At 37.6% G+C, this 21,251-nt stretch overlaps 1 protein-coding gene across 1 annotated transcript; it reads right to left on the bottom strand.

Annotated features, from left to right (window-relative positions):
• Positions 1–330: 330 nt before the first annotated feature.
• On the bottom strand, positions 331–20,981 carry LOC133450916 (BLOC-3 complex member HPS4-like). The gene is made up of 12 exons (XM_061729815.1): positions 20,770–20,981; positions 12,768–12,858; positions 12,520–12,663; positions 11,544–11,651; positions 9,742–9,858; positions 7,427–7,521; positions 7,259–7,331; positions 4,985–5,109; positions 3,151–3,820; positions 1,781–1,907; positions 1,441–1,552; positions 331–569 (listed from the first exon to the last, which is right to left on the bottom strand). The coding sequence occupies exons 1-12, from the start codon at positions 20,799–20,801 to the stop codon at positions 398–400; spliced, it is 1,866 nt and encodes a 621-aa protein (XP_061585799.1). The 5' UTR covers positions 20,802–20,981; the 3' UTR covers positions 331–397.
• Between the last annotated feature and the right edge of the window lie 270 nt (positions 20,982–21,251).

Raw genomic sequence — 21,251 nt, 5'->3', positions numbered from 1 at the left:
GGATCGTTATCCATTATCCGTTATCCGTTATCCTGCTGTCTTTCAGTGTGGTAGGGTTGATGAACTCTTCTCAACATTTTGCCCACTCTGCCCTCAGATGCATATTTGATTTATTTTCTGTTTCAACATTAAAAAAAAATCTAAAACTTTTAATTTTCAATCTGATCAACAAAAGAACCGGAAAAAACTTTCTTCATTTATTAGATTTAAGACATCAATGAAATTGGATAACGGATAACAGATAATGGATCCGTTTTCCGTTTTTTATTATCAAAACAAAAAACGGGAAACAGATTATTTTGTATTATTTCTCTATTTCTATTTTGTCATTTCAAAACAAAAAACGGATGGCCACGAAGTACACGGACCCCTCCTGAGCACGGAGGGCAGGAGTCGGTCAGAGCAGGTTGACCCCGTGTTTCAACAGTCTGTGTCGGGCTTTGCTGGGCAGCGAGAAGGCGCTGTCCTGGTGGTTGGGGATGCCGGAGTTCCTCAGGGACCCCCCCTGGTGCTGGAAGTACGTCTCCTGCACTAAACTGCGGTTTCCGTACACTGCAGCGCCGGCGCTCCTGTTGAGTAAAAACAACATTTCAAGAGAGAACAGCAAAGAAGAAACAACGTACGGGGTTTTTTTTGCTTTTAATTGTTGGGGTAAATGATGTGAGTGATGACCAACAGAGGTGTCAAAAGTATTCACATTCATTACTCAGGTAGAAGTATAGATACTAGAGTTTAAAAATACTCCTGTAGAAGTTGAAGTATCAACTCAAGTTTTTCACTCAAGTAAAAGTATAAAAGTACTGGTTTCAAAACTACTTATAGTATAAAAGTACTTAGTATCTTAGTATAATGCAAATATATTAAAGAACCATATATGTGTACTATTGAGCATTAACATGTGTTTCAGAGAGCAGGAGATATGATGACTACTTGCCTATAAGTATTGTAATGGTGCAAAAAGTCAAACTTCAGAGGCATGTTATCATTTATCCTAACCTTTATTGGAATGTACATCCAAGTTTAGTTGCAGGAATCTGAGGGAACGGATGTAAGAACAAAACTGGACAAGAACATCTGAAACAACCACAACCAAATTCACTCTATCCGGATGGAGCAATTTAACTGGATAGTTTTTGTTTAAAGGCCAAAATGAAATAGAGTAACGAGGCTGTTTTTAAAATGTAAGGAGTAAAAAGTACAGATAATTGCGTGAAAATGTAAGGAGTAAAAGTAAAATGTCGTTTGAAAAATAATTACTCCAGTGAAGTATAGATAACCAAAATTTCTACTTAAGTAACAAAGTATTTGTACTTTGTTACTTGACACCTCTGATGGCCAACTGAAGCACGTGACTGACTGACTAATGCATCCCCCGCCCCGGTAACCTCCACTCCGGGACCAGAGCTCCCCCGACCTGCGCTGCGTCACGGCCGTGCTGACCTGATAATAGCCTCCTGCAGAGTCTCAGTGTTACAGAAATGCGAGTGGAGAAGTGATGTGGCCCTGACAAAAGGATGCTCCGGGGCTCCCCCTGGTCGGCCAGACATGTTGGCTGCAGGGACACACAATAACAGAGGACCGTTAACCTGGACAGGCCTGTCTGCTGCACAAAGGAATGACAATCACTGTCTTACTAATTAGCCGTTAGCTCATGCAAGGACAAATATAACCCCCCGCATACACACACGCACGCACTCCAGTTCCCCAGGTGGGGATGTCAGGACTTGTACTCTCTCCAGCAGAAATGTGAGCATAGAGGGGTGTGTGTGAGGGCTCTTACTTGTTAGGGTGCTCTGAATGCAGTCAAAATGGGCAAATATGTAGGGCCCCGGAGCCCCCGGGCCCCCTGGAGCGATGGCCCGGAGATGGGCCTCAAGTCCGTTGAGGGAAGCCAGGCTGCAGTGATACTGGACACAACCACGGAGAAAAGGTAACAACATCAGCATTTCAAACACCAACCTGTGCCCCTTTAGTACCAGAGCTCATATTCTTCTGCAGTTACAGCAGAAACATACAGGACTGTCTCAGAAAAATAAAATATTGTGATTTTCTGTAATGCAATTCCAAAAACAAAAATGTCATACATTCTGGATTTGTTACAAATCAACTGAAATATTGCAAGCCTTTTATTATTTTAATATTGCTGATCATGGCTTAGAGTTTAAGAAAACTCAAATTTCCTTTTTTTCAAAAAATTAGAATATTCTGGGAATCTTAATCTTAAACTGTAAGCCATAATCAGCAATATTAAAATAATAAAAGGCTTGCAATATTTCAGTTGATTTGTAATGAATCCAGAATGTATGACACTTTTGTTTCTGTAATTGCATTACAGAAAATCACAATATTCTAATTTTCTGAGACAGTCCTGTATATTATGACATCAACAAATAAGAGCATAACATACAGGACTGTCTCAGAAAATTAGAATATTGTGATAAAGTCCTTTATTTTCTGTAATGCAAAAATTACTCATACATTCTGGATTCATTACAAATCAACTGAAATATTGCAAGCCTTTTATCATTTTAATATTGCTGATCATGGTTTACAGCTTAAGAAAACTCAAATATCCTATCTGAAAAAATTAGAATATTCTGGGAATCTTAATTTTAAACTGTAATCTATAATCAGCAATATTAAAATAAAAAAGAAATAACTGGGCCGATAAAGAAAATGCAGAAAAAAAAATAATTTAATTTGTTAAAATGTAGCATTTCTGGCCTGCTACACGTTTCAAAATAAGTTGGTACATGACAAACATATTTCAATATATTTTCCATATCATCATAGTTTTATCAGATTTTGTCTGGTAGGACCTAAAAAAAATCATTACAAATCAACTGAAATATTGCAAGCCTTTTATTATTTTAATATTGCTGATCATGGCTTAAAGCTTAAAAAAACTCAAATATCCTATCTCAAAAAATTATAATATTCTGGGAATCTTAATCTTAAACTGTAATCTATAATCAGCAATATTAAAATAATAAAAGGCTTGCAATATTTCAGTTGATTTGTAATGAATCCAGAATGTATGACATTTTTGTTTTTTTTAACTGCATTACAAAAAATAAAGAACTTTATCACAATATTCAAATTTTCTGAGACAGTCCTGTAAAGTAATTGTGTTTTGTTTTTTTCTCTCACCACTTCCTCCACAGAAGCCGTGTCACTCATGAAATGCGGCTCCACCAGAAGCGCCAGCACCAAGCCGTTGACCCGGTGGATGTAGAGCGTCATGGGGATCAGCGGACCGTCCAAGCTGTCAAACACACAGGACACGGGAGGAGGGTGCCGAAGCTCCGCCGCTGGGCCTTTACTGCTCCCGCAGCAGACTCCGCTATCTCCCACCAGCATCTTATCGGCCTGTGTCTGCTCGTCCCCAGAGTGAGCCCCTCTGAAGTCAAACGCCGTCCCGCCGGCCGCGTCTCCATCCCCTCCACCGCCTCCGTTTAGAAAGGCCTTTTCTCCAAACTCCGAGCCGTCTCCATCTCCGTTGCTGTGAAAGCTGTGATAGTAGGACTCTTCCGGAGCGTCATCCTCAGTTTCCTGAGAGTTCCTCCGACTTGAGAGCGAAGGTCTGGGCGACCACGGTGCTGAGACGGGTGACGGAGAGACGGTGGCGCTCTGAGACGGAGCTGGGCTGAACACGGAGTTATCTGAAGAAGCTGCAAAACAAGGGCTGTGGAGCGACGTGTGGGCGGCCCGGGGGGAGCTGGGAAGAGCTGGCTCCGACTCCATGGAGGGCGTGTCTGATAACGTTCTGGAAAGGCGGGTTCTCTTCGGGGGAGCGTCTTTGTGTGGAGTGGAGTGAGAGCTGCAGAGAGGAGAATCATTTAAGACAGTCACAACTCCCTGACTGTTGTGATGTTTTGGAAGTCTGTTATGTGATGGATGAGATCATGCGAGACCAGTACTCGAGGGGGGATGAGGGGGGATGAGGGGGGATGGCATCCCCCCTGAAATAAATACGGTCAAAATCCTCCCCCCTGTAAAACTGCCATCCCCCCTTTCCATCCCTTATGTCATTTCATCAATGAATGTGGTTTTACTGCTATTTCAACATTTAGAGTCTTCACCACAAAAATAACTTATTTGACAATTTTCCCCTGTTTCAAGTACATTTTCACTTGAAATAAGTAGGAAAATCTGCCAGTGGGTCAAGATTTATCTTCAAAAAAATCTTGTTCCACTGGCAGATTTTTGTACTTATTTCAAGTGAAAATCTACTTGAAACAGGTGAAAATTGTTGTTTTTTTCAGTGATGAGTCTTGTTTTAAGTGCAATGAGATTTTTTTTACTAAAATGAGACATTTTAACTAGAAATAAGACAAATATTCTTGTTAAGATTTTGCGTTTTTGCAGTTATCCACTTTACTTATCCTGTGAAGGACAGAACTTATCAATATGACTCTGTCCTTCACATGATAAGTAAAATGGATCACTGCAAAAACTCTTAACAAGAATATTTGTCTTATTTCTAGTTAAAATTTCTCATTTTAGTAAAAAAATCTCATTACACTTAAAACAAGACTCATCACTGAAAAAAACAACAATTTTCACCTGTTTCAAGTAGATTTTCACTTGAAATAAGTAGAAAAATTAAGTGTAATGAGATTTTTTTACTAAAATGAGACATTTTAACTAGAAATAAGACAAATATTCTTGTTAAGATTTTGAGTTTTTGCAGTGATCCATTTTACTTATCCTGTGAAGGACAGAGTCATATTGATAAGTTCAGAAAACAGTTTTTTATTGTTGTGTTTTGATGTATTTGATGTAAGCCCAGTGGATATTTAAAGCTTACAGAAGGCTGCATTTAACTGCTGCTATGTCATTCCTGCAGTATTTCTGCAGGTGTTTTGGTCACTGCTATTATTTGTAATATATTATATTATTTGTAATAACCACAAATTATCTGTCCCTATATGATAAAATCCACCATCCCCCCTGATTTTTTTTTACAACTCGAGTACTGCACCTGTAGTCCTTGTCGACGGGAGGAGACTGCAGGTACTGGAGCTCAGACGTGGTCAGGAACACGGCCGTGGAGCTGACGTTGCTGCCAAACGAGCTGGATCTGTTCGGTCCACCGGACCTCTGGGCCTTCATCAAAAATTAAAATGACTACTTGAGTACTTTATATTCTGCTGAAGTGGTGGTTAAGCATTCTGCTGGCTCACTTGCTGAGAATCAGAGGAGAATATGGTGCTGATGTGTGCACAGACCTAGCAGCTGATTAGTCTGCTCACATATCTTCAAACTTACGCAACACTTGCTGGAAGGAAATACTTAAAATACTGCTATTTAAAGGATATACTTTCAGCTTCTTTGTGTACAGATGAAAAAACAGAAAGGTTGAACATGGAAGTGGCCACTTGAACAACATGTAGAGTGGGGCAAAAAAGTATTTAGTCAGACATCAATTGTGCAAGTTCTCCCACTTAAAAAGATGAGCGAGGCCTGTAATTTTCATCACTGTTATATCTCAACTATGAGAGACAAAATAAAAAAAAATAAAAATCCAGAAAATCGCATTGTCTGATTTTTAAAGAATGTATTTGCAAATTATAGTGAAAAATTACGTAAGAGTACGGTATTAGGGCCAGGCAAGAGAAAAATAAAATATTTTAGAGGAGGAAGATTTTTTTTTCATTATGCACTTTGAGAAAAAAGTCGAAATGTTGAGAAAAAAGTCGAAATGTTGAGAAAAAAAATCGAAATGTCGAGATTAATGTTGAAGTACAATTTCGACTTTATTCACAAAATTGTATTTCAACTTTATTCTCAAAATTTCGAATTTATTCACGAAACTTCGACTTTATTCACGAAATATCAACTTTTTTCTCGAAATTGTATTTCAACATTAATCTCGACATTTCGACTTTTTTCTTGAAGTGCACAATAAAAAAAAAATATTCCCCTCTCAAATATTTTTTTCCTGCATGGCCCTAATACTCTTCCGTAGAAAAATAAGTATTTGGTCAATAACAAAATGTCATCTCAATACTTTGTTGCCCCACTGTATATCTTTAGTCAGAAATACATGTGCTACTCCCTTAAGAAGAACATTCATAACAATGTGGTGTAAGTGCTCTGATTTGCTTCCTCTGGGACAACAGTTTTGGGATGAGCTTATTATTATATTCATTTTTAGATTATTATTATTATTATACACTTAACATAAAGTCTGCTAAAACGTTTAAAAAAAAGACAGAAAAAAATCAGAACCTCCACAGCATCTAAGCCTCTTCTATGTTACATTTCCCCCATTAGTGTCTATGTAGTGACGTTGCAGACACTGCGAGTCGACTAATGAAACTGCATTATTGATAAATGATGTCATATGTACAAAGGATAAGCAGAGGTGTCAAAAGTATTCACATTCATTACTCAGGTAGAAGTATAGATACTAGAGTTTAAAAATACTCCTGTAGAAGTTGAAGTATCAACTCAAGTTTTTTACTCGAGTAAAAGTATAAAAGTACTGGTTTCAAAACTACTTAAAAAAAAAAGTAAATAAAAGTAAAAGTAATGTAAGGGGGAAAAAGCCATTATGGACAAAAGCCATTGAAAATGAATGCATCTTAGTACAATGCAAATATATTAAAGAACCATATATGTGTACTATTGAGCATTAACATGTGTTTCAGAGAGCAGGAGATATGATGACTAGTTGCCTATAAGTATTGTAATGGTGCAAAAAGTCAAACTTCAGAGGCATGTTATCATTTATCCTAACCTTTATTGGAATGTACATCCAAGTTTAGTTGCAGGAATCTGAGGGAACGGATGTAAGAACAAAACTGGACAAGAACATCTGAAACAACCACAACCAAATTCACTCTATCCGGATGGAGCAATTTAACTGGATAGTTTTTTATTAAAGGCCGAAATGAAATAGAGTAACGAGGCTGTTTTTAAAATGTAAGGAGTAAAAAGTACAGATAATTGCGTGAAAATGTAAGGAGTAAAAGTAAAAAGTCGTCTGAAAAATAATGACTCCAGTGAAGTATAGATAACCAAAATTTCTACTTAAGTAAGGTAACAAAGTATTTGTACTTCGTTACTTGACACCTCTGAGGATAACTACATGTGGACATACAGGGATCTTCCGTCAGATTGATATTAACATTTTTATTTTATTTTTCTAAATCAGGCAGGATAAGTGTACTCTCTCTCAGCTGAGCGTTTAAGTACAGCGTGGCTAATTCTCATCTCTTTGAAATATTTATGCAAAGCTTTTGTGTCCTACCTTGGTGTAGGTTTCACTCTCGTGGACCATGACCTTCATCGTGAGCTCGGGAGGCATCTGCGTACTGACAACTCTTAAAGGAGAGGGCGGAAAGGCAGATTTCAGATGGCTGCATCAAAAATATAACTGCTGGTTGGAGGTAAATGTCCTTGTGTTCGGTCAGGTCACCTTCCTCTGAAGAGAATGCAGCCGGCCAACACTAGAGGGCAACGCTGGCATGCCTGCAGGATGAGGGCGGCTTTGAGGAGCAGCAGCGGGTCCACCTGGGATGAAGAAACAAAGACATTTCACTTAATCTAGAGAAATGTTAAAAGATGACACAAAAAAACCTGTTTACACAAAAATCGAACCAGGATTTTCAGTGTTTACATGTATTCTGTAAGTGCTATAAATACAACCCAGCCTCCAAAAGGTTGGGATATTGTCCAAATTGAAAATAAAAAAAACAGACTTAAATGATTTTCAGATTATTTGAATTTAATATCTAATGAATGAACCACTTATCAAACAATAAAACTAAGATTTTTTTTTTATTTATTTATTTAAAAAGACTAATTTTGAGCTCAGACAAGTTCAGATAAATTAATTCCTGTGTAGTAGGGGTGTAACAATATATCGTGCCACGAAATTTCGCGATACAAAAATGTCACGATACGTGTCGTGGAGGTGACAAACTGTAGCGTGATATTGGGTTATTAATATTAATATATTGTGTTGACTAGTAACGACCGCGCCTCGACCCGCGGACCAAAATCTTCCTCCGCTCAGAAGAAACTAGTACCGTTTTGCGGTCCGATCACGGGACTCTTGTGGGGTGTTGAACTCTGAACTTTTACTTATAAGGTGAGCATGAATCAATCTTTTTTATGATGTAAAGATTGTGTCGTCCACAAAGGTGGGAGGATGAAACGATAACGGGTTCACCTTACGGCCTCAGGCTGGAGCATGTGAAGCTCTGAGCTCTGGCAGAAGATCAATAACAGTCATGTTACATTTGGAGTTTGGGACTTTTCATAGTTTATTTATTTATTTAATTGTAGTTGTTAAATTTCTGGAAAAGAAAAAAGTCAAGTCATACATGAGAGAAACTGAAGATGCATAATGCAAACCTGACATTTACTTTTAGTTCAGTTTATGGAAAATGTTTGGCCTGGCTTTCTCTTTAAAACTTAAACACTTATAAAGCGTTACAAACTGGAACAATAGGGAAACGCACAGCATTGTTTTGTATTTTGTGTCTTTCAAATAAAAGACAATGTTTTCCAGTCATATGTTCCTCATTCAAGGTTGTTAAAAAAATACTGCTATAATATCGTATCGTAATCGTGACTTCAATATCGTGTATCGTACCGTATCGTGAGATTAGTTTATTGTTACACCCCTACTGTGTAGCATCACGTCATAAAAAAAAAAGAAAGAAAACCTGAATTTCTGACTGTCGTCAGTTTGAAAGCTAAGTGTTCTCAGTAATACTGTTGGCAAACAAGTGTCAGTTTTATCATTTTTTTTCACTCAACATTTAAAGACACTGGCCCTTTAAAAGAACCTGCGGTAGCACCAAGAAACATTTCCCCCAAATAGATTAAATATACGTTTCTCAAATGTATGAATTATGATTAATGGTTCCTTCACGGATGTGCACGTGATGTGAACTGATGAAAACGCTCCGCCCCTTTAGTCCAGAGGAACTTTCCACAAATGATTACAAATGTAATTTTTTCAGATAGGTTTTTTTTTGCTTTACTTGAAAGAATGTTGAATGAAGTCTGGAGAAGGTGCAAGTTTTTCTGAATCCCGTTTCCAGTATAATTTGTTTCACTGACACCCATGCAGCAGTTCACTAGTTCCTCCCACAGATTTCTCTACATTATCTAAATATTTTAAACTGTATAACGCGTATAAACACAGGTATAATGTATTGCATGACTCAAAAATAAGAAATAACTGGGCCAATAAAGAAAATGCAGAAAAACAAATCATTTAATTTGATAAAATGTAGCATTTCTGGCCTGCTACACGTTTGAAAATAAGTTGGTACATGACAAACATATTTCAACATATTTTCCATATCATCATAGTTTTATCAGATTTTGTCTGGTAGAACCTAAAAAAATCGATTTTAAACTGAAAAACATCGTCCTTAAACGGCTCAACCATTTTTCAACATAATTTCATCAGAATCAAATTCAAAATGATTTAAAGAAAAAGAATTGTCTGATTAAATTTTTGTTCTTTAAAATAAGAGATAAGGTTTAAATGATTTATACGTCATTTCATTGTGCTTTTGTCATCTCCAAATAAAGCCGGCCAACGTTTCATAAGCGGCGCCAGAAGCAGAAACTGTGCGTTTTTGTTGAGTCATACATTTACACAACACCCCGGGCGTTGTGAAAGAGTCACGTCCTGTCTTCTGCCCTGCAGCAGGATTAAGAAAACGCTTCTGTAAACCGGGAGCAGAACTCTGATAACGCTTCTGTACGTACGTTGGTGGGGTCAAGGGTCTTCAAACAGCTGAAAATGTAGTAGAACTGTGACGGTCCCGACTGCAGCTGCGAGAGATACCGCGCCCACTGAGCGGCCAGAGTTTCCCGCCTGTGAGACTGAAGCACAAACCAGACATTAAAAACATACATGGCCTCAGTGACCTCAGGGCAGGTTTAGCAGGATTCTCAATTTACCTCTAATCTACGGTGGCCGACAAGGGCCAAACGCACTGCAACGGCCTAATGCGTCTTAGTTAAGGAAAACGGCTTCAAGTACAGAAACGATTCAAATTCACAAACTCAAAACGAGGTACAAAAAGAGGAACGTGGTGCAAATGAAAAAACGTGCTGCAAAAAACAAAAGAAAAATGCAGCATCATCAAACGTGCTGCAAATAGAGAAACGATGCAAAGCACAAAACAATATAAAACAAGAAACCAGAGGTGTCTTCAGTATTCACATTCATTTCTCAGGTAGAAGTATAGATACTAGAGTTTAAAAATACTCCTGTAGAAGTTGAAGTATCAACTCAAGTTTTTTACTCAAGTAAAAGTATAAAAGTACTGGTTTCAAAACTACTTAAAGTATAAAAGTAAAAGTAATGTAAGGGGGAAAAAAGCCATTAAGGACAAAAGCCATTGAAAATGAATGCATCTTAGTATAATGCAAATATATTAAAGAACCATATATGTGTACTATTGAGCATTAACATGTGTTTCAGAGAGCAGGAGATATGATGACTAGTTGCCTATAAGTATTGTAATGGTGCAAAAAGTCAAACTTCAGAGGCATGTTATCATTTATCCTAACCTTTATTGGAATGTACATCCAAGTTTAGTTGCAGGAATCTGAGGGAACGGATGTAAGAACAAAACTGGACAAGAACATCTGAAACAACCACAACCAAATTCACTCTATCCGGATGGAGCAATTTAACTGGATAGTTTTTTTTTAAAGGCCGAAATGAAATAGAGGAACGAGGCTGTTTTTAAAATGTAAGGAGTAAAAAGTACAGATAATTGTGTGAAAATGTAAAGAGTAAAAGTAAAAACTCGTCTGAAAAATAATTACTCCAGTGAAGTATAGATAACCAACATTTCTACTTAAGTAAGGTAACGAAGTATTTGTACTTCGTTACTTGACACCTCTGCAAGAAACCATCTTCAAAAGAAAAACGCTTCATAACCGGTCACTACAACCGGAAGTGCTCCAAACCTGCAGGTGGCGCTCTCGGCGAAACAGCTGAATGGACAGACACACGGGATGTAGAGAGAGACCGAACAGCTGACTGAACCACAGTGTTTACATCCATTACTAAACGTTTCTTTATTATATTTTACACCAGACGATACAATGTACAGCGTTGTACAGTGATATAAACATCGTATATAAATATAGTCAGATAAAAATCACATGACCCGCTGTATGTTTAAACCATGGATGTAAACACTGTGGTTCAGTCAGCTGTTCAGCGCCCCCTGCAGGTTTGGAGCACTTCAGGTTGTAGTGACCGGTTATGAAGCGTTTTTCTTTTGAAGAGGGTTCCTTGTTTTATATCGTTTTGTGCTTTGCATCGTTTCTCTATTTGCAGCGCGTTTGATGATGCAGCATTTGTCTTCTGTCCTCTTTTTGTACCTCGTTTTGAATTTGTGAATTTGAATCGTTTCTGTACTTGAAGCAGTTTTCCTTAACTGAGACGCATTAGGCCGTTGCAGTGCGTTTGGCCCTTGTCGGCCACCGTACTAATCCCCCACAAATGTTTAAAATACTACTACTGAAGTGTAGTAATCTGCAGGCCGCACCTGGTAGCTCTGGCGAACAGAGCCGTTGTAGAAGCAGAAGAGGTTTATGAGCCGATCCAGAAGCTCGCAGACGCTGACGGTGGGAACTTCCACAGAGCAGCCCAGAGCCTGGTAAAAAACACATTTAGAACACTAAAAACCATCGTATCCAGACCAATATTCAGTAAACGGCAGTACTGGAGTTGAGGGGGGATGAGGGGGATGGCATTCCCTCCTGAAATAAAAACGGTCCAAATTATCCCCCCTGTAAAACTGCCATCCCCCCTTTCCATCCCTTATGTCATTTCATCAATGAATGTGGTTTTACTGCTATTTCAACATTTAGAGTCATCACCAGAAAAATAACTTATTTGACAATTTTCACCTGTTTCAAGTAAATTTTCACTTGAAATAAGTAGGAAAATCTGCCAGTGGGACAAGATTTATCTTCTCATTACAAGCAAAAAAATCTTGTTCCACTGGCAGATTTTTCTACTTATTTCAAGTGAAAATCTACTTGAAACAGGTGAAAATTGTTGTTTTTTCCAGTGATGAGTCTTGTTTTAAGTGTAATGAGATTTTTTTACTAAAATGAGACATTTTAACTAGAAATAGGACAAATATTCTTGTTAAGATTTTGAGTTTTTGCAGTGATCCATTTTACTTATCCTGTGAAGGACAGAGGAATATTGATAAGTTCAGAAAAGTGTTTTTTATTGTTGTGTTTTGATGTATTTGATGTAAGCCCAGTGGATATTTAAAGCTTACAGAAGGCTGCATTTAACTGCTGCTATGTCATTCCTGCAGTATTTCTGCAGGTGTTTTGGTCAGTGCTATTATTTGTAATATATTATATTATTTGTAAAATTATCTGTCCCCATATGATAAAATCCACCATCCCCCCTGATTTTTTTTTTAACAACTCGAGTACTGGTAAACGGTGAGAACGAAATGTCCCAAGTTGCTGGCGAACTACGAGGAAGGACAGAACACTCACCCAGAAGAAGTCGCCCTTCATGCGGATGGCAAAGTTACTGCGATGCAGCCTGATCGTGCGCACGGACGAGGATGAAAGCTCGGACACGCAGCGGCCCACGCCGGCGAGCTGCCCGCACAGCAGCTCCTGCTCATCTAAAGGAGTCTGGCAGAAATACGGACAGTTATGAACAAATGTCTTGGAAGCCAAAGTTCCCGCCCACAAAAAAACGTTTCTTCACAGCTCGCCAGAGTTTGTGATGGTCAGACCTCCTCAGGGTAGAAGTAGCAGATTCCCTCTCTCGTAGGATCGCCCTCTCCTCTGACCTTGGATCCATCATAGAGGAAGAAATAATTACACCTGGAACATGAGAAAGCATTGAACTGGTTAATAAATGGATAGAAAGCAAACTAAACAGCTGGATTTAGAGAACCATGACATTCTTAACATTTTACAATCCCACTTCAAAAATCTGTAAAAGCAGCAACAGGTCAGTGACATGATTAAAAACGTATAAAAAAACTGCATCTTAGCGAGACAGAATCTCTCAGGAGTAAAACTATATTAACCTACAAAAAACAGTGTCTTGGATTTGTGAAACAATTTCAGAATAATCTTCCTCAGCATCTTTGGTTTTCAGTGTCTCATCTGCCACAGGACGTAATACAGGACTGTCTCAGAAAATTAGAATATTGTGATAAAGTCCTTTATTTTCTGTAATGCAATTAAGAAAACAAATATGTCATACATTCTGGATTCATTACAAATAAACTGAAATATTGCAAGCCTTTTATTATTTTAATATTGCTGATTATGGCTTACAGTTTCAGATTAAGATTCCCAGAATATTGTAATTTTTTGAGATAGGATATTTGAGTTTTCTTAAACTGTAAGCCATGATCAGCAATATTAAAATAATAAAAGGCTTGCAATATTTCAGTTGATTTGTAATGAATCCAGAATGTATGACATTTTTGTTTTTGTAATTGCATTACAGAAAATCACAATATTCTAATTTTCTGAGACAGTCCTGTACTATCAAAATGTTCTGAGAATCTGAAGAAACCTCTGTGCACATGGGGGAAAGTCAAATATCACTATTTGATAATAGTGGAAATTACCGTCTCTCCCTGTCCACCATTCAGACGGATTAAAACTTTTATTTTGTTTATAATTCATTTAGGGCGCAACATTTAAGGAACAGTTCCAACCACCTTAACTGTTAAACCTTTGATAGAGACCAAAACAACCAGAATTGCAGCGGTTTGAGTCAGAACAGTATGTGTTTGTAGCAAAATGGCAATTGATATTACCACATGAAAAGAAAAGTTTGCACAATATTGATGGGTGACTTGTGCACACTTTCTAACAAGATAGCAACGAGTGGACGGAGATGCCTGTACAAACTATGCAAAGTCCTTTAAAGTCTAATGCAAAATTAGAGTTACCTTAGCTCTTTAGTTGGGACTTTATCCCCTACATCACTTCAATGAAATTGATTTCTTATTCTTGCCAGAGACTATTAATTACAATGTTGCTCTGTTGCTCACAGGAATTGTGATTTTACTACAAACATATTAAATTCTAACTCAAGACTAATTTAAATCATATCATCCTGCTCCCTTACAAAGTTTACAGTTCTCACAATCTAATCCCAGACCTACGGTGTTTGGTGGTGGGGGCAGTGAAACTCGGGTCGGCTGCACGAGGACACATAAGGTGCCGCTTAACATGTGGTAAAATGTGCAAAATGGACTAAACTAAACTACATTTTTCACAATAAAAATCACTTTAACTATCCTTATGAGCCTGGTCCTGCTCAAGGTTTCTTCCCTCCTAAAGGGGAGTTTTTCTTGCCACTGTTTGGCTTAAGGTTTTCTCCCACTATGGGAGTTTCTACCTGCCATTGTTTATGTAATAATTGCTCAGGAATCATGTTCTGGGTCTCTGAAAAGCGTCTAGAGACAACATCTGTTATATTAGACGCTATACAAATAAAATTGAATTGAACTAACTTGTTGCGGCTTCTCGATCCAAACTTTTGTGAGCCGCTACTGAGCGGGTCAACACAGTCAAAAACAAAAGACAGACGCGGATCCAGCGCCACCTCCAAATTGATGCAATTTAATAATAATTCAGCAGATTATACTTTTGCAAAAAGTATCCATCAAAAGGCAAAAAAAAGCATCTTAATTTAATTTCTGCGTTCTGCCCTTTGCAGTGAAAAAACTGTCCCATTTCCCACTCTCACACTCTTCCCTTCATCTGCAGGTATCAATTATCACTCATTAAATCACTGCAGACGCTCTGACACAAGAAAGGAGGGGGGCGAAGACAAAGCAACAAACCAACAAAAAACGAGTCCTTCTGAACTTATCTGTCCATACTACATACAACACAAACAATACCATGCCCCCACAAACCAATTCATATACACCTTCTTTCAAATAAATGATTAAGTAAATAAAGAATATTTAAACTAACCAAGATTAATTTTGGCCTCAACATAACTTGACACTGAAGCTACAGATTAAAGATGCTGATTAAAACCTACAGTCTGTGTAATGAACCACAAGTATTACTCGGGCTTGAAAGAAACAAAACTCGAGTACTTCAGATATAATTTGCCAACAGAGGTTGAAAGCGACACATTCATTACGGCTTAAAAAAATTAAATAAAAACAAACTCGAAGCCACTTTATCTGACAAGGATTGATAGTGTTGTTTTGCACAAATCTGGTGTTCCTGTCTCTGTATTACGATAAGAGTCCTGAACAGAGGTGGGTAGTAACGAGTTACATTTACTCCGTTACATGTACTTGAGTACGTTTTGGGAAATTTTGTACTTTTAGGAGTAGTTTTGAATCACTATACTTTTTACTTTTACTTGAGTAGATTTGTGAAGGAGAAACTGTTCCTCTTACTCCACTACATTAGGCTACGTTGAGCTGTTACTTTTCTTTTATCCCTTTTATCCACGTACGCGTCAATCTCATGACATCACTGAGTGATTCTTTGAGAAAAATGTTTGTTTTTGCATGTTTTGTCACATTTACACAGACTCAAACACACACAGAGTTTCTATGAGTTCATGTTTGTTCTAGTTCTGCCTGGTTAAAAAAGAAAAGTACAAAGGCTTGAAATTTTGTGCTACTTGTGCTTAATTTATTTTTTTATTGTTATTTTATTTATTTTATTATTTATGAAAGTACTTGAATTTACTTTAAGAATTTTTTCATTTTTTAATAATTTTAAGTTATTTTTTTATTTTATTGATTTAATTTACCTGAAGATGATTATTTTGTACTTTTGGTTGTGTTAAAAAAATAAATCAGACGTTACTCAACAGTTACTCAGTACTTGAGTAGTTTTTTCACCAAGTACTTTTACTCAAGTAATTATTTGGATGACTACTTTTTACTTGTACTTGAGTCATATTATTCTGAAGTAACAGTACTTTTACTTGAGTACAATTTTTGGCTCCTCTACCCAGCTCTGGTCCTGTAGTACCAGAGCAACACTGGAAATGACGAGTCCGGGCCCTTTTCTGTGACTCTGATAATACTCAAAGGTCACGTTATAATTACAAATAAAAAGGGCAACATTCAGAAGTGAGAGGGAAATAACCTGAGGAGGATAAAAACATGACGATCTCCATGCACCGACTGCGAGGGCTGCTGTGAGGAAACACAGAGCTGCTTTTCTAGGTCAGAGGAGCGATTACTCTGTACTCGAGAGCCATGCTTCAAAGGAAAACAAATTAATTTAGAGCACCCAAACACGTCACGGTGCTGTCTGATTGGTGTATCATTTAAATACCATCAAACCCACAACACACGTGAGTTACCTCATATTCTCCTTGTTTCCTGACATGGTTAAAGGGTCCTAACCAGTACTGGAGTTGAGGGGGGATGAGGAGGGATGGCATCCCCCCCTGAAATAAAAATTGTCCAAATCATCCACCCTGTAAAACTGCCATCCCTCCTTTCCATCCCTTATGTCATTTCATCAATTAATGTGGTTTTACTGCTATTTCAACATTTAGTCATCATCAGAAAAATAACTTATTTGACCATTTTCACCTGTTTCAAGTACATTTTCACTTGAAATAAGTAGGAAAATCTGCCAGTGGGACAAGATTTATCTTCTTATTACAAGCAAAAAAATCTTGTCCCACTGGCAGATTTTTCTACTTATTTCATGTGAAAATCTACTTGAAACAGGTGAAAATTGTTGTTTTTTCCAGTGATGAGTCTTGTTTTAAGTTGCATTTAACTGCTGCTATGTCATTCCTGCAGTATTTCTGCCGGTGTTTTGGTCAGTGCTATTATTTGTAATATATTATATTATTTGTAATCAGCACAAATTATCTATCCCCATATGATAAAATCCACCATCCCCCCTGATTTTTTTTTTTTTTTACAACTCGAGTACTGGTCCTAACATTATAACTCCAGTGACTCCAATTAAATGACTGCGCAAACTGTTAAACCGTTAAAAACAAAAACAAAACTGAGTATTTCACTGCAGCAGTGATCTTATTAAAGGGTTACTAGTTGTTGTAACTGTCCCCTGTGCAGACTGGCCAAGTGACCACGTTTGAAATGACTTAAGATGCTAACTGAGGAAAATTATATTCATACAAAATACAAATACCGGCTTGTTTATCACATTAAATAAACAGAATGTCTCAAATCTGGTGAATTAATTTATAACCTTTCATTCGAAGACAGGCATGAAGAGGACAGACTGGCAAGGAAAGTGATATAATATATAATATATACTGACTGACACTCAAGTGGGTAAGGAGACAGGGTGAACAATCGGGAGAGCGCTTTCAAAATAAAAGCAGGAAATTAAGATACAAAACAACTAACACCAAAACACGACATTACAAAAAACACAGAAATAATCAAATAAACCCAAACCATCTAAAATCCTAAATCATAACACTGTAAGAAGAGTGTACTTTATTTGTTGTTTTCACTGCTGCAGCAGAGATCCAGCGTGCAGCCACACACACTCATAAATGTTTCCTCTCAGCTTTACTTTCCATACAATGAGTTTCCTCACTTTCTCAATGATAGTTAACCCTCCAAATCATTTATGAATGACTCTTTTAAATGTAAACATTTTCAAAGACATTACATGAGAAGAGAAATGGTTTGTGGTCGTAATAACAGACAAATTATCTTCTCTGCGTTGCATTAGAGCCTATTGTTCTCAGGCCTTTTCTTAAAAGTGCATGAAACACGAGGTGGAAGTAAGTTAATCAGGTTTTGGCTTCCGCTGAATAAATATTTAATTTGTATTAACTGAAATTAACTGCTAAGTATTTTCAAAGTAAACGTATTACAATACATGTTTTATGGAAGCAACATGATCAGCAAAAAGTATTGAACGAAAAAGTCCCCATCATAATGCCAACATGATACAACCATAACATGTATGATCCTTCTCTGGATTCACATATATAACGATTTTAAAATAAAACAAGTACTGATGATGAAGCAGACGTTAGGGCTGGGCGATATGGACCAAAAGCCATATCTCGATATTCTCTAGCTGAATGGCGATACTCGATATATATCAAGATTTTTTCTGACATAATTGGGGTTTCCCCCAAAGCATTATAGCATCTCTGTTAGCATCTCTGTTAGCTTCATTTTTTTCTGAGGCAAACCCTTAAAAAAACAGTCAGTTTTAATACAAAGCCTCGTGCCAAATGTCACACAGGTACCTTTATTAACAGAGGTTTGCACAATATCAAAATGTTTAAAACAAATGAAATTAAAATAAACTGCCTGCATATATAGAATAAAAATGCTTCTTGAATAAAATAAAACAAATATCCCTTTCCTGCATAACAATTAAATTAAAATACACTGTGCAATTAATACAATGTAGACAGTAACAGGCAGACTTTTCCACTGAGGTTGACAGTTGTGCAAATAACAAAACATTTGTGCAAATCTCAAATAAAACATTCAAGTCAATTTGTCACAAAATAAGCTATATCAAAATCATAAAAAAAAATATATATATATTTTTTTTTAATAATCGATATAAATGATTGTCTCGTACCATATCGCGCTTGAAAATATATCGATATATATTAAAATCTCAATATATCGCCCAGCCCTAGCAGACGTGGTGGAAAAAAGAGAAAAAATGGGCTTTCTGATGAGAACAGGAGGAGAGAAGACACATGAGAAGGGACATAAAACACTCAAGGAAACAATACCTTCCATCCAACTATTTTCTATAGCCGCTTAGTCCTGAGGGTCGCGGGGTCTCCTAAACCGGTTCATTACAGGGGGACACGCTGGCGGCCTCTGACAAGCCATCTATTATAACAGAAGTTGCCTCTAGGGGCTTTCCAGATACCAGAACAAGACACCGAGTAATTATTACATAAAAAACAATGGTAGGTTAAAGCTCCCCTGGCAGGAGAAAAACCTTGATCCAAACAGCAGCAAGAAAAACTCCCCTTTAGGCGGGAAGAAACCCTTGAGCAGGACCTGGATCATATTCTTTTAAGCGTATGTGCATTAAACTAACGCAGTCACATGGTGCACCTCTGAGATCAACACCGTTCCTGCACAACACTGGAAATATCTTTTTTGGTGGCCTTTAATTCAGTCACAAGACAGATCCATTCAGCGAATAAACTCATCACAAAAATGGGAGCAGCTTTACTTTTCCCCCCCAAGTATGGGAATATGTGCTTCCAAATGAAGCACTAACACTATTCCATCTTTCCGATAAAAATTCAGTAAAACACAACATTTTCAGAGTGAGTAAAATATATTTTGTAAGTTCAGCAGATTAAATCAATTCGAGCAAACACAAACAGGCGGGACGTAACAAAAGGTCTGCTGTTCGTACTCTGCAGGGTAAGTTTGGATGGCTGTCGTTGTTAATCAGAGGTCACGTGGAGGATCATGTTCATCTTCCATTTTATCGTCTCCCAGAGAGCCGAGGTTTTACCGGTTTACCAGTTACCATGTGAAGTAAAGCCAGTCCATCCTCAATGAAGAAGAAATGAAGTTTAGTGTTAAAGGCCCGGGGGGGGCTGACACCTATTATGTGATCAATAAACGGTGAAGCTGAGTCAAAGCAGTTATCAGTTCTGTTATTGATTTGAAACTGTAGTCGTATCTGAAAAATGCATCGACACTCGGGACTCCTGGATGTGGAAAACTCTTGTTTAAGGGGGAAAAAAGAGATATAAAAACCAGATAATTCACTTAAAAGAAGTCACCACCAACAAAACAGACAACTGAGGAAACATCTGCATGATTTCCACTGGGTTTGCTGCATAGAGGAAGAAAGTGTGATGTGTAACAACCAGAGGTGGTAGTAACCAGTTACATTTACTCCGTTACATTTACTTGAGTAAGTTTTGGGAAGTTTTGTACTTTTAGGAGTAGTTTTGAATCACTATACTTTTTACTTTTACTTGAGTAGATTTGTGAAGAAGAAACTGTTCCTCTTACTCCGCTACATTAGGCTACGTTGAGCTGTTACTTTTCTTTTATCCCTTTTATCCGCGTACGCGTCAATCTCATGACATCACTGGTGATTCTTTGGGAAAAATGTTTGTTTTTGCATGTTTTTGTGACATTTACACAGACTCAAACACACACAGAGTTTCTATGAGTTCATGGGCTTGTTCTAGTTCTGCCTGCGGAGCCTGGTTATAAAAGCTTAATTTATTTTTTTATTCTGTTATTTTATTTATTTTATTATTTATTAAAGAACTTGAATTTACTTTAAGCTTATTTTAATTTAAGCTATTTTCTATTAATTTTAATTTATTTTATTATTTTATTGATTTAATTTGCCTGAAGATGATTATTTTGTACTTTTGTCTGTTTGAATGGTTGTTATGAAATAAATCAGACGTTACTCAACAGTTACTCAATACTTGAGTAGTTTTTTCACAAAGTAATTTTTTACTTTTACTCATGTAATTATTTGGATGACTACTTTTTACTTCTACTTGAGTCATATTATTCTGAAGTAACAATACTTTTACAGTTACTCTACCCAGCTCTGGTAACAATCCCTACAGCAGAGACATCTAGGAACATGAGGAGCTGCAGAAATGTCAAGCCTTGCAGGAAATAAAGGCTTCTCATCTCCACCTGGGGGAGGAGGAGTGCACACAAAAGCTGAGGTGCTTTTGAACTGACAGCTTGCACATCTGCGCCATTGGACAGTGTATAAAGTTGAGAAGTAAACTAGAAGTTGTCGGCCCCATCTTACCTTGCGGAGTCTGCAGGCTTGGGCTCAGCCATCAGTCACTCCTGCAGGCGCAGGCGGAGGAAAGTAGGGCAGGCTGACCCGGACTCTGGTAAAGTTCCCCCCCGCTTGGAAGCGCTACTGGGGAGACCCGGCGGCCCCCGGGAGGGGGGGCAGACAGACGGACGGACAGCTCGACTTCATGATCGACCCTGCAGGAATGCGGCTCAGTCACACGCAGGGGAAGTCATGTGAAAGTACGGCGAGCGGAGAGGGACAAACTCAGTAGTCCTACACTGAAAAAAATACATCTAAACCCATGTAAATATAACATGTTTAAATCTGTGATATTAACAATTAAAAATGAAGTTTGTTGCTTTACATGAATACAACTAGTTTTGAACTTAATCTGCATTTGTTCAGAAAACAAGACATTGTGCATTTTTTCTGAACAAGCAGTATTTATGTAATCCCAGCCAATCTTTTCATTTACAAACAAACAACAA

Source organism: Cololabis saira, chromosome 9 (genome assembly GCF_033807715.1).
Source record: "Cololabis saira isolate AMF1-May2022 chromosome 9, fColSai1.1, whole genome shotgun sequence".
Taxonomy (NCBI): Eukaryota; Metazoa; Chordata; class Actinopteri; order Beloniformes; family Belonidae; genus Cololabis; species Cololabis saira.
This window is presented reverse-complemented; position numbering and strand designations above follow the sequence as displayed.